Here is a 16,640-nt window from a genome sequence, read left to right as displayed (position 1 = left end):
TGTCATAAACCTGTGAAAATATACCCACGGTGCATGCTGTTCCTACCTGTTCAGTTATTAAGGAAAATGAAAACTCAGTGGTTTTGTCCTGGAAGAACAGATGGTGTAGTGTTGCCACCTGGTGCTGTAATGAGAGATTGGGAGTCAAGCATCCTGATAAAAGAAAAAAAGTGCAACAGTGTGTTTTACAGAGCAAGACATTTCCTGCTATTTTGGGACTGGGATTAAGACCAGTGTGTTCTCCGACGTCCCCACCTCCCCGATGATTTCTAAAAAATTCTACAAACATTTCAGTATTATTTGCCTTAGTAGAGTAGCATGCAGGTTATTAACTGAAATTCCAAGTGACATAATTTTCTTATATAATTCTAAAAGCTTTATTTATGCAATAGGAATATATATTGGTGCTCCAGTTTTCATAGTGCATATAAAATTGTGCATTTCAATGGTGAGTTTTTGTAGCATTCTACTACTATTACCTTTATTGTTAGAGTATAAATCCTGTGGATAGATGCTGCTCTAGAAAGTAACTGTTACTTTTGAAATGGTGGTGGTTGGTGCTTTGCTTTGTTTTGGTTTGATTTGTTTTTCAGGTGTTGTGTCCACAGTGCATCATAACAAAAATCATCATGAAGTTTACTAATATAACTGAGAAAATGGCTATCACAGTTTACCTTTCTCCTTCAGAAGTTTTGACTGAATGGTTGTAGTAAACTTTATTTTCAGTTTCATACTGAAAAGTATTTTTTCTTAGAAAGAAAAAAAACCCAGATGGTTTGCTTAATCTAAACTGGAAGAGTGCTTATATTTTCTATAAAGAAGATTAAAAGGGATTAGTAGGCCATGATGTATTGTTTTGTAATTTAATATTTTTTTCTTGAAAAAAAACCAAAACAACAACAACCACCACAAAACAACACCACAAAAAAAACCCCAAAAACTTATTGCTTAATCAAAATCGGATGAGCGCTTGAAGTTTCCATAAGGATGATAAATGGGCATTAGTCAGCTAGTAATGTAGGAGAGCAGATTTTGTCTCATCTGTGCCCTTAGTTGTCTTGTGATAGGGACCATTCTGAATTTTTGGCTTTCTTAAGCACTGTCTGATGGCAAAGTATGAAGTGTTAAAGCATGGTATATACCTGTTGCATTGTACTCCAGTTTGTTCATTCAAAACTGATGTCCAGATTTCCTTGACTTCCTTATAGACTTTTGAACTGCTGATCTGTTCTTCTTGTTCTAGATACAGACCATTTTTCATTTAAAGCAAATTCATGACCTTTTTTACTTCTTAAAGAATATTCAAATAATCAGTCATCAGTACTAAGAATACTGCTTCATTTAATTGTACTGCTACATTCTTTGTGACTTGGCCTTTGAATCATAGAACAGTTTGGGTTGGAAGGGGCCTTAAAGGTCACTTAGTCCAATTCCCCCAGCAGTGAGCAGAGACAACTTCAGCTACCACCTCTCTGGGCAACCTGTGCCAATGTTTCACCACCCTCATTGTAAAAATTTTCTTCCTCATGTCTAGCCTGAATCTCCCCTCCTTTAGTTCAAAAAGCATTACTCCTTGTCCTGTTGTAACAGGCCCTGCTAAAAAGTCTGTCCCCATCTTTCTTACAGGCCCTTTTTAAGTACTGGAAGGCTGCAATAAGGTCTCACCTTCTCTTCTCCAGGCTGAACAAACCCAACTCTTTCAGCCTGTCCTTAGAACAGAGATGTTCCAGACCTCTCATCATTTTTGTGGCCTCTGGCCCCTCTCCAACAGGGCCATATCTTTCCTGTGCTGAGGGCTCCAGAGCTGGATGCAGGACTCCAGGTGGGGTCAGAGCAGAGGGGCAGAATCACCTCCTTCAACCTGCTGGCCACACTGCTGGTGATGCAGCCCAGGATAGGATTTGCCTTCTGGGTTGCAAGCACACCTTCCTGGCTCATGTCCAGTCTTTCATCCACCAGCACCCCCAAGTCCATTTCCTCAAGCCTGCTCTCAATCCCTTCATCCCCCAGCCTGTACTGATACCGGGATTTGCCCCAACCCAGGTGCAGGACCTTGCACTTGGCTGTGTTGAACCTCATGAGATTTGCATGGGCTCACTTCTTGAGCTTCTCCAGGTCACTCTGGATGGCATGTCGTCACTCAGGTGTGTCAACTGCACTGCTCAGCTTGGCGTCACCTGCAAACTTGCTGAGGGTGCACTCAGTTTCACTGTCTATGTAATTGACATATTTTGTTTCTTAAAATAATGTTTCATTAACTGTGGTACAAATTAATGCTAAAGACCCATGCATACAAAATTAAAATGGGAAGAAGTATTTTGATTACTTTCCAGGTGGATATAAGAGATGGGAGCTGCTGACCCATTTAGGAGGACATTCTGCATGGATCCATTTTCCAGCTCTTACTACATGATGACTGTGACTCATTTATTTTCGGGGCAGTATGTGCAGTAGCAGAGTAATTTGCAAAGAAAGTAAAGCTTTTGTTTGGTTGTTTTGTTGTTAGACCAGTATGATGGAGATGTGCTTTTCAAGTGACACTGTAGTCAGTAGCTTACCTCGGAATATTGCATTTAGGCATAACGACACCCACAGCATTCTTCTTTGCTTTCCCACGGGAAAGGAGGAGTTTACTTCCCCAAGAGGAAATAGTAATGCTTAACTGACTCTTGGTTATTTTTTTGTCTTCTTTTAATTTCTTGGATATTACAGTGTGCCAGAGTTTGTAGAGTGAAATTTTGTTTTTCCATTATTGCTTAGTATATGGAGGAAAAAAAACCCGCTTTCTGAATACTGTTTCCATTTCATGTTGCTTTACTTGAAGGCACTGTTATTACAACTTCTTTCTGTTTATTAGTAACTTCCTCCTTTAGCTTTTTCTGTCTTAAAATGCATCTGGACTAAATATATTATCTTTCATTTGGTATAGGTGCAGCATAATGCAGATAAAACTACTACATTGAAACTAGCAGATTTTGGCCTTGCAAAGCAGGTTACAAAACCCATATTTACTGTGTGTGGAACACCAACGTATGTTGCCCCTGAAATACTTGCTGAGAAGGGTGAGTGTATATATTTATAATTTGTCATAAATCATACAATTACTCTGAACTTTCTAATAATGAAAATATTCCAGAACGTTTCAACCTACTGATATGTCTTCGCATGGTAGGGGTTGGCTAGCAGTGTAATCTGTGAAAGGAAAATAAACCTTTTAGCTTTTGACAGACACAACATCAGTCATGTTTGCATTATTAATGTCTATGGTAATATAACACTGATTTCCAAGCAGACAGGCCATAAAATATCATAGATAGTAATTGCTGCAGTGGGTAAACAGGCAAAAGTTCATGCTGCAACCTGAGGGTAGTCAGCTCCATTTCATGACTGTAACCCAAACAACTTCCCATGGCCTGTAGTGATGCAAAAACATTGTGAACATGTATGTTAAACTTATGTAATGAGCTAAAACATGTTTCACATCAGAAGACATTTTGGAGATTTCATATCCGAAAAGGTTCAGAACTGGAAAGGAATTAATTTTGTTGGTGACTCAAGCAAAGCTATTTCTGTGTTTTGTTCTGTGGAGCTGGGTTGCACATCTCCAATTATACCCAATTTCAAAGGAAACTTGGCACATTCTTAGTACTTTTTTGAAGGGAATCTAGGGAGGACTATTTTAGAAATATATTCTGTGTTTTCTCAATTAATCTGCAGCTGACACTGGCCCTGTGAACCAGTGTTTGTGAAACATGAAGAAGAGAGGCACTTTGTGAGAGCTTTTGTGTTATTAACAGGCAGAGCAGCTCAGCTCTGTGTACCAGCCACTTATTCTTCTGCTGACTTCATCTGCTTGAGAAACTGAGCAGAGCTTCTGTTTCTTGGAAGACAGAATGAAAAACAAACAGTTCCCTACCAGTTGTGAGTTTTCTTTCTAAAACAGGACTTTGGTTTGTCTTTTCTTCCTTAGGCTATGGGCTTGAAGTAGATATGTGGGCAGCTGGTGTGATCCTTTACATTCTGCTCTGTGGGTTTCCCCCTTTTCGCAGTCAGGAACGTGATCAAGAAGAGCTGTTTCAGATCATACAGCTGGGTCACTATGAGTTCCTTTCCCCATACTGGGACAATATTTCTGCAGGTAAGATTCAGCATGTACAGCAGATCTGAGAAGTGACTGACTGGAGTGGGAAGAACTCCCTTTTGTTCAGGACAGTGAGCTCAATGAACTTGGGTGTGTCTTACAGGTCTTTTTTGTGTAGTTCTGTGTTTGCTTTAAATGTGAGTTTAGTCCTCTAGTAGTATTGATGGCTGTGAATCTGAATATTAGGTCTGATTAATTCAATTGATTGCTCCCTTCTGAGGCAAGAGCAAGGATTTTCCTCACCTTGCTTATATGAATTGTCTCTGTAGAAGAAGGTACCCAAATAACCTCCAGGGTTTTGTTAGATTGTGAATATGTACACAGAAATCTCAAAAGCTGAGAATGAAATCCTTGCTCTGCAGAACGCAGTGTGGATTTTCTGTTGAGATCAATGGGGTCTGCATGTATTAGTTTTTTCCTTCTCACAGGCTAGTACAGTGTCTGTTGTGCACTCAAAACCCTAAAACCCCTCTTTTCCTGTACAGTCTTTAAAAAAAACATGCTTACAAGCCTTCTGTGACTTTTATTCTCCTTGAGGGACAGCATACTCAATGCTAATTCCCATGAATTTGAGCACCTAGCCTTATGCCTTCAGTGTGCTTTCAAGATTAAATTCCCTTCACTTTCTCCTCTCTTTCTGAAGGGGGGAATTATATCAGTAAAAGACATGCTGGAGATTTAACATATCCTATCGCTAGTTCTAAATCCAGTTGTTAGAATAGCTCCTGGGGATAGTCACGAAAGTCATTATGGTAAAACTAATAAGAAAAAAAGAAGGATGTTTTGTGTAGATATAAATGTCAGCATCATCATGCCACTGTTCTTTTCATCACTTTCCTTTTCTTTCTATCATAATAGCAGCAAAAGACCTCATAACCAGGCTGTTGATAGTGGATCCCCAGAAGCGCTACACGGCACGGCAAGTACTTCAGCACCCTTGGATCAGAACAGCTGGAAAAACGAACAGCAGGAATTTGCAGAGGGAAGTGACAATAAACATTGAGCGCCATTTCCGGGCCCAGCGCCGAAAGGAAGTTACAGATGAGGACACGTGAAATGTCTTCAAGCTCATTTAGTCTTCGTATTATTGATTAACAAATTATTTAAGTTTTCTAAATTAATTAGGCCCTTAGTGTATAACCATGCCTTTTTTAATTTTTTTTTTTTGTTATTCTGAAGAAGGACAGAGATCAAATTTGCATCCACCTCCCTCTGATGTTGTGTGATGGGAGTCTCTCTGACAGCAGTGGGGACTAGGTATTTCCTGGAGGATATATATTATTTTTCTTTACTGATTTGGGCTTTTACATTACAAAATGTATATCTGTTTTAGATGACAAATATTTGCTTCTGTGGCTGACACTAGAGATGACTCTTCTCTTGTCTCTTTTTGTGTCATATTTTCCAGGAGTTCTGTTTATAATTTGTCTTTATAATGTATTCAAAATAGCTGTCTGTGTACACATCCTGCACTAAATCTCTAAACTGTCTTTTTACCAATTCCTTCTAGCAATGGAGATGGTGAAGAAATTAAAAGAAGTAAATACATTCTTTAGCTGTAGGATATGTTAAATAAGCAGCAAGATACTACTTACTAAGTTGTGAGGGAAGAAAAATCCTTATCAACTAAATCAGATGTTTTATGATATCTTCCTTGCCAACAACTTTCATTGGATGTTCTCAGGACGGGGCAATAGACTGTACAATGTTTCTGTTAAATGATGGTGGTACTGTGTAGTATGGGAGCTTCATTTGTTTATGAGAAGAAGGAAGGTATCATGGCTCATACCTTTTTGAGACTGTAATAATAACTTTCAAAGTGCTTTTTATCCTACTCTGGGACACAGGAAGTTAAGCAGTTCTAAGGGAACTTTGGTTCTTTTCCCAAAGGTGGATTTATGGAATGATAACCCAAGTGCTTTTGCATACTTATTTTTTTCTTAGGAGACATCCATGGCACTTGTGACTCTTCCATGCTGATGGAGAAGAGAAAGCTGGGAAGCTGCTTTTGTGACTTAAGTTAACTCTTACCTTTGTGGTTCCCCTTTCATCAACACATTTCATAGCTGAATTGCTTTTATACACTTTTTCAATGTAGTTTATAATTTTTTTTCTCCCTGTTGCCTTCCCTGGGGGCTCTTTCTCGTTGCTCCCATGAGAATGAGCAACGGGATGAAATTACATTAAAAGTCAACTTGGGGAAAAACAGCAACATGTTGGCTGTGGAAGGGTCTCCCAGGGGAAGTGTCAGATGCTTCATTGCATTTGTTTTTTGTAATTTGATTGGATGCAGTTTTAAAGAAATCCTGCTGGGAAAAAATATGGTCCTGAGAAGGGCCATGTCCTAGAACAGCTTTTGAACCTCAGAATTTTTGGTTAACTAATAAAATCCAAAAAGTGCTTGGGTTGTTCATTTTATAATGCTTTGTCCACAGGTTCCGTGTGCTAGCAAATAATATTGACATTAAAATATCTGTGGTATTAGCATTGAATTCATAGCTTGTAGAAATGAATGAGGGTGTTTTACAATTGCAGAGCTGCTGCTCTGTGTATTTCGTGAGAAATGTCTGGAGCATTTCAAAACCAGTAGAACATTTTCATAACTGTATGAACCAGAATATCATTTTTGGTGAGTGCTAATATTTCATGTGAACTTTATGAATTACCAAAAAGTGTGGGGTACTGTCATCATGTTTGTTTCAACTTGTGACAGTTTTGCTGCAAGAATGATGTATGAAAGTAGAGACAACTCGGCTCTTAAAGGATAATTGCACTTTCAATTAAGCTGGTTTATTTTTAATACATACTGGAATAAGACTTGCTGTGGTGTTCAAGAATTTGTGGAACAAACCGGTCAAATTTTTACTGTATGCCCAAGTAGTATTTATATGATATGTGATACCTCTGCTTTAGAAGCCCCGAGTCAGGAAAACTTTACATTTTCCTGAAAACAAGAATGGATTTAAGTGCTTTCCTGAGTTAAGGGTATGTGTAACCTCCTATTTTAAATGCATTATGTAGTGTTTGACTAATAGTAATAAATTCTCCTATGTTAATTTAAGTCTATTTTGAATAGGAAACTGTGGAAAAATAGCTTCTGACTTGCAATATTATATTTTGTAATTATTTTTAATATAGTCATTTAGGAATAAAGCTTGAAGTGACAAAAAGAATACTTTTATCAGCAATGAATCTAACAGCTTGGGGACTGTGTTATGAGTTTCCTTTTTCAGCTTTAAGAACCTGCCTACAGCCTTATTCATAGTGCAGAAGGTAGAGAATTTGCTTGCAATGAATATAAAAGTAATTATATTTTTTCCAAGTTCTCTGGGTCCCAGACAGGCTAAACATGGACTGTGCTGTTACTGCATTGCATCTCTAAGTACAGATACCGCTGTGGCAGTGCTGAGGGACAGGTTTGCTGATATTGCTAATAAACATGCGGCATTAGTCCGTCCTCCAGGGTGGAGGCTGAAAAAGCTTCCAGGTGCTTCTCAGGGTTTTTGCCTCTTCTCCTCCCTTTGCTCTTTTCCCTTCCCCCTTTTCTTTCTTTTTTTCTAATAATTACTGTCTCCTTGGATTCTGGAGTCGTCTTCCCCCTAGGCTTTAGTTTCTTGATTGGTTCCTTTGTCTATAGGAAATGTGAAGAAGCTCAAGGCTGGGGAATGTTGAAGTCTCACAGAAAGAAAGTTCTTTCTGATCTGTCAGGAGGAAGAAATAGCCCTCCTTGGCCTTCTTTAAATCTTTGTGATTATACTTTCATATGAACTTATACTCCACTGAAAATAAAACAAGCTATAGTGCCCCTAATACTTTACATACTAACGAGGAAGAAAGTCAGAATGCACCACCAAGAAAAACAAAAATACCCCCAAAAACTAAGTGCAAAATATGATATTAATTCATATTGCAGACCTCAATAATAAGATGCACTTACAGAGGATTTGCTAGGTGTAAGGCAACAGAAGGAAAGAACCAGTTTGTTTTCTGGAAGCTTTTGCAAATCAACCAAGTATGAAGCCTTTCATGCCTATTAAAGGTGTTGGTTGATCCCTGTCTCACAACTATGGATCCTGACTGAGTTCTAGTTATTTCAGGGTTATTTAATTACTATCTGGCATTGACTATTTCAAAATTTTTCTCTCTTTAGAAACGAGAGACTGTGACTCTCTGTCATCTTTAACCACAGACTTGGCTATTCTCTAGTTGGTTGCAGTTTTTAAGCACTGTCTCATATTTTCTTGCCCTAACTGTAAGACTTCTCTGACTTCTGAGGCACCAAGATCCAAACATAGAATTGAGTCAACAATATTTCATTTCCTAGTGACACGTGCCTCATAGAATTGCCTTTTTTTTCCCCCCAAATTATTTATTACTGGGTCAGCATTTAAAATCAGTCAAGGCTTTAAACGACAGTAGTGAAAAAAGTGGTCAATGCAGGATCGTTGGGGTCCATGTAAGGTTGTGCTAACTCCTTAGAGATCAAAGAGTCCTATGAAGTATTTTGAGCATCCTTGGAAGCCAATGTTACCAGCTTTGTGCATCAAACTTTCATTGACTTTGTTAGGAGTTCCAGAGTGTTAAGTCCAGGCTTTTAGTGACTGCCTGTGACTGACAAACTAAGTAGTAACTCTCTCCAGTGGTATGGTTTTCACTGTCTAAAGATAAAGCGGTACCTGGATGTTCCCCTCCATTTGTCTGCCAAAGTCAACTTCTTCACTTTCATGTATGCTATTACGTTTCATTGATCCTAGACCTCACCTACCTATTTTCTATGACCTATCATCTGTCCTACTGTCATCTACCTGTAATGACAGTCTAATGACTCCCATTACTGAAAGATGGTGAAATCTTCACATATTAATATGTTTTTCTTGAGAACATGCTGCCCTTAGAAATGGGAAATAGAAATGGGGCAAGCGCAGGAACTGAGCAAAAATTTTTGAAAACATTTAGGCATCTGAAGGTGCGTAAAAGATACTAGTAGTTCATGTTGCATAGTGCTTGACTGCCTTACAATGAACAATGGGAATTTGGTCCTTGCTTGTATCTTTAGTCACCTAATATTTAAAACTGTGTGCCCAAGATACTCGTGATTGAAATTTGGCAGTACAGCAGAGACTCTGTTTCCTCTGGGACGTGGACACTCTTTTTTATTCTGGGACCCTTCTTTACTGAAGATTTGTTTAGCTACTCTGTGCAACAGCTGAACTGAAACCCTGTTAAATCTGCCATCTCTGTTCTGACTGGCATTATAGGTGTATTTCCCATATCTCTGTTACTGCAAGTTTTTGCTGTAGGGTGAAAGAGGAACAGTGGTATGTTATTCTCTGGGCTTGGGACTTTTGGGTTGTAGTCCTTTGTGAAAGTGAAGTTTCTGGAGTTGACTGCTTGCTTTTCTGCAAGGATCCAGATTTGGGGTAGTATTCAGTCTGCCTGAGAATACAGTAAATTTGCTGTGATTATATAAACTGGTCTTCCAGAGACAAGTAAGTATCAGTTTGAAATCTTCCTCCTATCATTCCTTTGGTTGCCTAGATTTCTCTTAATTTAAGCAACATATGGAAAAATGCTTTTTATGTTCCTGGGCATGCATTCCTCTGTCCTGGCTGGAGCATGGAGTGCAGTACAGCTGGGATCCAGGATCCATTCCTGCCCTGCCACCCAAGCTGATCCCAGGCTGCCTCCGGCACAAGGAAAAGGGCTGGTGCGGAGATCTGGAGGCCAGGGGCTGCTGCCATCCTGCTGATGAATGAGAGAAGCTTCATGAGCTCAGAACAGCACCAAAGTTATGTTAGAGCAAAGCCCTGCCTGACGTCACTCTGTCCTCTCACTCCTGCAGCTGTGGCACCCAGCAGCCTTGGGCCAGGGTCACCTTCTGTCCTTGAAATCCTTCCATCTCACCTTTGCTGTGTCCAACTTTGAAGCCTCTGCTACTAGCAATGGTGAAAATAGCACCTGGTACTTGTGCAGTACTTCATGTGTTCAAAGCTCTTAACAAACATTAAGTAATTAAGCCTCAGCAAGTCCTTATGAGGCAGGTATTTATTCCAGCTGAGTGTTTGCATTCGCAATTAAGAATATGCTAGATGTAATCCTGCTGTCAATCAGACTAATTGACTTAAATGTCGAATTCAGTAGATTCCCCAGGTAAGTTCAGTTTAAAAAAGGTTAGCCTGGGGAAGGGAATTATGCACTGGGGATAAACAGCGCAAAAGGAAATCCTCAGTCAGCGAAAGGCAAGGGTGGCTGTCCGTGGTGAATTTAAAAACAGTCACAAAAAACAGGAGCTATTTTGTCATAGCTGCAAGATATCTTCAAAGAGATTTGAATTAACTTGGACTTAAAAAGTAAGTGTCTGTAACTGGGTTTGTTTCAACAGGAGAAACACAACTACCCTTGCAATAGCAAGGAGTGCATCAAGGAACTGAGGGAGGCTGCTCTGTGCATGAGTACAGGCTCAGACTCTCATCTGGACTTTTGTTTTGCTGGAGAATGATACCTTCCCTACACATCTTGCAGGAGGCCAACATGTAACCTGCTTGAGGCTGATGTGCACCAACACAGACATTTCTGACTGTAGTGTTGAATGGCAGCTGAAGTGCCAATACATGGTACTCAAAAGAAGAATGTCTTCTGCCTGGGACAGCCCAGGCTGTACACTGCACATTCACGCAAAGCAGCACCATGAACTGTGAAGCCGTGTGCTGTGGGTCACAGTATCACAGTATGTTTGGGATTGGAAGGGACCTCAAAAGATCATCTACTCCAATCCCCCTGCTGGAGCAGGAACGCCTAGGTGAGGTCGCACAGGAACATGTCCAGGCGGGTTTTGAATGTCTCCGGAGAAGGAGACTCCACAACCTCTCTGGGCAGCCTGTTCCAGTGCTCTGTCACCCTTACTGAGAAGAAGTTTTTTCTCAAATTTAAGTGGAACCTCTTGTGTTCCAGCTTGATCCCATTACCCCTTGTCCTATCATTGTTTGCCACCGAGAAGAGCCTGGCTCCATCCTCGTGGCACTCACCCTTTATATATTTATAAACATTAATAAGGTCACCCCTCAGTCTCCTCTTCTCCAAAGTAAAGAGACCCGGCTCCCTCAGCCTTTCTTCATAAGGGAGGTGCTCCACTCCCTTAATCATCTTGGTTGCCCTACGCTGGACCTTCTCCAGCAGTTCCCTGGTCCAGGCTGTCTACTGAAATGTGTGGAGAAGAAGAAAAAAGTTACAAATTAGAGACCTGACATCCAATTTAAACCTCCCCTGATGCAACTTTAGGCCATATTCTTTCGTCCTGTAGCTTGCTACTTGGGAGAAGAGACCAACACCCTCCATGCTACAACCTCCTTTCAGGTAGTTGTGGACAGTGATTAGGTCTCCCCTCAGCCTCCTTTTCTCCAGGCTAAACAGCCCCAGTTCCCTTAACTGTTCCTCATCAGACTTGTGCTCCAGGCCCCTCACCACCTTCATTGCCCTCCTCTGAGCTCTCTCCAGCACCTCAGTGTCTTATAATGAGTAGCACAAAACTGAACACAGTGTCCAAGGTGTGCTCTTGCCAGAGTTGAGTATATGAACTTGCTGATCTGCTGTGGTCTCCCTTATATATTTTTTGTGACTCTCCAGAGGACTAAAAGGCATTTCAGGAGGTCACTACTCCATGTTCTTCCAAGGTAAGATGCCTGTGGCATTTCTGATGGACACTGTATAGTCTGTTCTTCAAAAGCTTGAAGAAAAAGATCTCATATGCTTTTCAGGCAATCTGTAATATTATTTTGCTCTTCTTACTGTCAGAAAGTGTTTCCTAATATCTCTCTTGCCAAATTCTTAGTTCACTGCTTCTGCTCATGGACAGAACAGGTTATTCCCTTTCTCTTTCTGCACCTGAAGGTTCTTCTCTCCACACTCACCTCTCTAGAGATGTGATGGGGCTGGCTCATGCCTTCATCTGGAAAATACCTGGGAGATAGGAAAAAGTTTTGATATCCTGAGGTCTGTTCTCCAGTAGACTTACTGACATTTTCTCAGGTTTTAACACGGGCTGGAGCTGATCACGCCTACAGTGGGATCGGTATCTATGCTTAAGTGCATGTTTCATCTTACTTCACTGCCTACACCTCATTTTGGTGCTGTCTGTAAGCTACAAGCACTTTCCAGTTTGGGTCTTGCCTCCCCCTTTGCACTAGTTTCATTACTTCAGAAGTGGCTGCAGCACATATAAACTTTAAAGCTTGTGACATTGCTGCTGGAGAAATATTTCTGAAAATTGAGCACTTCATATGAAGATTTGAAGTACTTTACTTAGACCAGTACTATGAACTTGAAGAAGGAGTTCTACAAAGACTATTTAAAATACCTTCTGTGTGGCAGCACCCAGGGTGGACTCTTGTGCTAGAGGAGGTGTGAGCAGGGTGTAAATAGCAGCTTACAAACAACAAAAAAAATCCAACACCTTTCTTCAAAATTTCACTACAGAAAGCAATCTTTGTGGAAATTCACAGTGAAAGTGAGCAGCAAGTAACATTTTTGCAGTTGCTGCAGAGAAACCATTTTATTGCCTGTATCCTTTGCTAGAATCTGCAAACTTGGCTTTGAAAAATGTATGTGGCTGTAGATTCAAGCTGACAGGTGTTACAGCATGAAATGAATTTGAGAGGAGGAAAAATGACAATATGAAAAAGTATGTTTAGGAAACAATATGGCTCAGGGAACTGTATTAACCAGTCGAAAATGTTGCTTTATGTATTGTGACATCACGAATTTTTATGTCAAAGTAAAATCCAATAATGTTACTGTGTTTTAGAAGCAAATGCTGCTTTTGTGATCACCCATTTCTTATAAACAAAGGAATGGTAGTTTAAAGCAGAAACATCTGAATAAAATCCCTAAAGAGCTTTAGGCATGTGACGGAACATTTTGAGTAAATTTTTTTTTTCTTTATATTCTGATAAAATTTCTATGATGATGTTCATTAAATGGCTGCAAACTCCTGGAAAAAGCATGTCATCAGGTAATATTACTCTAAGATTCAAATTAATGTGGGCTTACCTTTTCAGTGTTTCCCTATAAAACTGGGCCCTTAGATTTTAGGAAACTAAAGCTTGACACTACATTGACAACACATGCGTGCACATGCATGTTGTCTCTAATGATTGTATGTGTTTATACTTACCTCATTTTTTCTAATGATGCTGACTTGTCCCAGGAACTGTACTGCTCACAGTACGAAACACTTGAGAGGATTTTTCTATTAACTTAAATGATAAAGGTTTACAGCGCTGCAGTGTCTTGAAGTGTTTCTTGAAGTGAAGAGCCTTTTAGGTAATTCTAGCTTTACTAAAGCACTTCTAATATTTTAGAAAAAAAAAAAAAACACCTCTCATGATGTGGCTCTATTTAGGCGAAGTGACATCCAGAAGATAAACAGGACAAGTACATGCTGGATGTATTTATCACACATTTGTAGTGTTTGTCACATCTAGGGCTGCATGACCCAGCACCTGGTCTGACTGTAGACAATAGAAGTTGTTCTTTCTAAACTTGCAAGGAAAACGAAAGTGGAAAGGACAGGAAAATAAAGAGAGGTGAAGGACTGCAGCAGCTGACTAAATGCTGTTCCTACACTTCCCATGACCTGGTGAGCTATAGGTTTGTTAGGTGACCCAAACTTGGATGTCAGCTGGTGCTGTACCACTAGGCTGAGCTCACAGGTGCTCGCTGAAGGTTGCTTGCTCCCAAGTTAGCCCTGCACAACCCTTTCCTTTTTTTTGCACTCATACTGGTGTGAGGTCTTTTTATTTATTAGTACTTCAGGTAGCTGCTGAGTCCACTTGCCTGCTTGATAAGGTCTCTCATGCCTGGCAGAATGTGGCTTTTTTGCAGCTGTTTCAACCTCCCTCAGATCCATTTGACTCATAGAAACTCTGCAGAGCATTGTACTAAAAGCACTGGAGCTTTCTCATCCTTTGCATGTGGGTCTCGCGGCATGTCTACTAGCAGTTATTTGTTAGATGGACACTCTCCTTTTTCATGTTAATAGAAGTGTACTTTTTCTTCCTGAAGATTTCCATTAACAGCCAATAACACTTGTATAAATTATTTCCCACAGGGCTGTCTCCCTTGCCAGGAATGAATTATTTAACATATTCCTGCTTCAGGCAGCTGGAGGATACACACAGAAACCCCATCGTGCTCAGGAAGGTCTTCTGTGGTGAGCATGTCCCAGGGACCCCAAAGAGTGCATAACTCCAGCCAAAGCTTGGGAGCTTTATACTAAAAACTGCTGATGAACGTGAGCTAAATGCTCAGTTTGAGGCTCAGGACCTTCAAAGCTTCAGAGAAACATGCAGTGAGCCTGTGAAACTCCATGTGTGATAGTGGAAGGAAGGTAGGAATAAGGAGGTGGGTGCCCATCGCTGCTCAAGCCGGCAGTGCCAGGCCTGCCTTGGCTTGCTGATGGCCTGGGGAGCTATTTGTGAAGCAGGAGCACGCTGCTGTGGATGAAGCACCTTTGGGATGGTGGTACTTGTCCCCCATGAGCAGAAGTGTTGCTTTTCTAGGAGGTGAGGTGATGAAGGAGGAAGAGGCAAATGCTTGCCATGAGTGGGACTGGAGGTTGCTCTCCCAAGGCTTCTGCAGCCCTAAACATCCAGCCAGTCCCAGCAAAAGCCACCCTGTTACTCTTCCCTCTTCCGTAAGACATCTACAATACAGGGGTTTGTTCATTGCTCATTTACTGGTTGGATTTTATAAACACAGAGGAGTTTTGCTCAGCTTATCCATACATCTCTTTGCACAAAACTAGGCTTCTGATTTTTCCTTCCCCTTCAAGTATTTCAGTTTTATTAGGGTTTCTGAGAGAGCCGTGGCCAGGGAGACCACAGGGTGGTGCTCTTGGCACAGAAATGGGGAGACTCGGGTGCTCTCCACACACGAATTAGCTTCATACTAAGGTTTTGGTGTGGCTGCAGCATGAATTTGCAAATGAACTTTGTCACGAACAGCTGGTTCTCTCCAGGATGTGCAGAAGTCCCCTGAATTTGAAATGAGTCCAGAAAAAGCTGTTTAAATATAGACATCTTCTTCCAGCCCCTCCAGAGGGGAAATACCCGGTTTTAAAATGGGGATCTTCTTGACATCCCCTCAGCAAGGAGTGTGGCCCAGAGGATGACTCTGATGATGCCCCTGCTTCTGCATGAGAGAGTACCAGGTGCACCAGTGCCGCTTTTGGGACATGTGCCACAGCTGAAAGCAGTCAGTGAGTGTGCAAATTTCATATTTTTGTTCTGAATCTCCCCACAGAAAAATGCTGAGGAGACATCTTCCCTCCACCTGCTTCCCTGGGAAGCCTCTCTTGTGTTGCTGGTCCCAACAGGCTGCCCTGGGGGAGCTTGCCCAACACCTGTCTCAGTGGGGAGGTCCCAGCAGGGATGTCCTAGGCCTCCCAGCAGCATGTGTCAGATCCCAGTTAGACCCCTTGGCTGCCTCTGTAGCAGCAAGGCCAAAATCCTGAATGTGGTTGAAAAGGCAGTGTTCTCTCCTTCTCCCATCAACATGCCTCGAGGTTTCCCTGTTGGGATACCCTACACCCCATTTTTTCCTGACATGGTTTCACTGATATAAACTGTGCCTGTAGCAAACACCGTTCGTCAGTTAATGACACCTTATTTTTTTTACAATTTGAAGGCTTGGATGGTTTGGCCACTGTTTTACCCTCACCTCCCATTCAGCATGTCTGTTTTGGAGATAAACATGAAGACTTGTGCCTGTAGCCAAGATGAGCAGAAGACTTGTCAACGGGGTACCGTCTGGTACCATCAGATACCAAGGAGGATCCAGACAGAGGTGAACAGGGGGTGGTCCTGGAAGTAGTGTGTCTGAGTGATAAATAGACTGAGGGTGGATGGAGATGCTGAAGATAAAATGTGTTATTTTGTTCTGTATCTTACTAAGCTCTGTGGGCTGTTTTCTTCTCTCTGAGTCAGAGCCGAGGAGCTTTGTCCCTGCACTGTGCTAAGGATGACCTGCACTGCAGGAACTTGGACACCGTGGTCCTGGACCAGCCTTTTCTGAGCAAATGAAGCTGCTGGGGTAGGCAGGAGGCAGCTGAAAGGAAGTTTTTATCCCCAGGCAGGGTTTCAGAAGAGGACTTGGGATCTCAGCAATCCTAGCCAGACAGGGCATCCCCCTTCCCTCAGCTCACTTTTCTTTCTGATGTCTTCCTTTCACTAGGAGATAATGCTTGATTTTGATTACACTCTGTCTCTCCAAATTCCTGTGCTTGGCTTGCCCCCACAGCCTTCAGCATCAGCATGAGAAGATGAGGCACCTGGCAGAGAAAAGACCTTTGAGGTGCTGCTGAGTAATTCTCTCCCCGCTGCAGGAGACAGCAGCCCAGTATGTGGTAACTAGCTTTCATTTTGGGCATGGTGTAGGTGCTGTGACAGTGCTGGCCTTTCCAAATTACTGCCTGGGAGCAGCTGTCCCGATACAGAAGATGTTA

General features: G+C 41.4%; 1 protein-coding gene across 2 annotated transcripts in view; it reads left to right on the top strand.

The window, feature by feature from the left end:
• The window catches only part of DCLK3 (doublecortin like kinase 3), a 28,563-nt gene extending 21,249 nt beyond the window's left edge, over window positions 1-7,314 (top strand). Inside the window, exons 3-5 of one of the 2 annotated variants that reach the window (XM_082045473.1) lie at window positions 2,930-3,062; window positions 3,971-4,138; window positions 5,000-7,314. In XM_082045473.1, the coding sequence (XP_081901599.1) occupies window positions 2,930-3,062; window positions 3,971-4,138; window positions 5,000-5,196 (498 nt within the window). In that variant the 3' untranslated portion in view covers window positions 5,197-7,314. The remainder of the gene's footprint in view (window positions 1-2,929; window positions 3,063-3,970; window positions 4,139-4,999) is intronic. The other variant, XM_082045474.1, reaches the window with a different exon arrangement.
• The last annotated feature ends 9,326 nt before the right edge of the window (window positions 7,315-16,640 follow it).

Source organism: Streptopelia decaocto (assembly GCF_964273445.1).
Source record: "Streptopelia decaocto genome assembly, chromosome: 2".
NCBI classification, from domain to species: domain Eukaryota; kingdom Metazoa; phylum Chordata; class Aves; order Columbiformes; family Columbidae; genus Streptopelia; species Streptopelia decaocto.
Note: the sequence above shows the minus strand (reverse complement) of the source record. Positions and strands in the feature narration are given on the sequence as shown.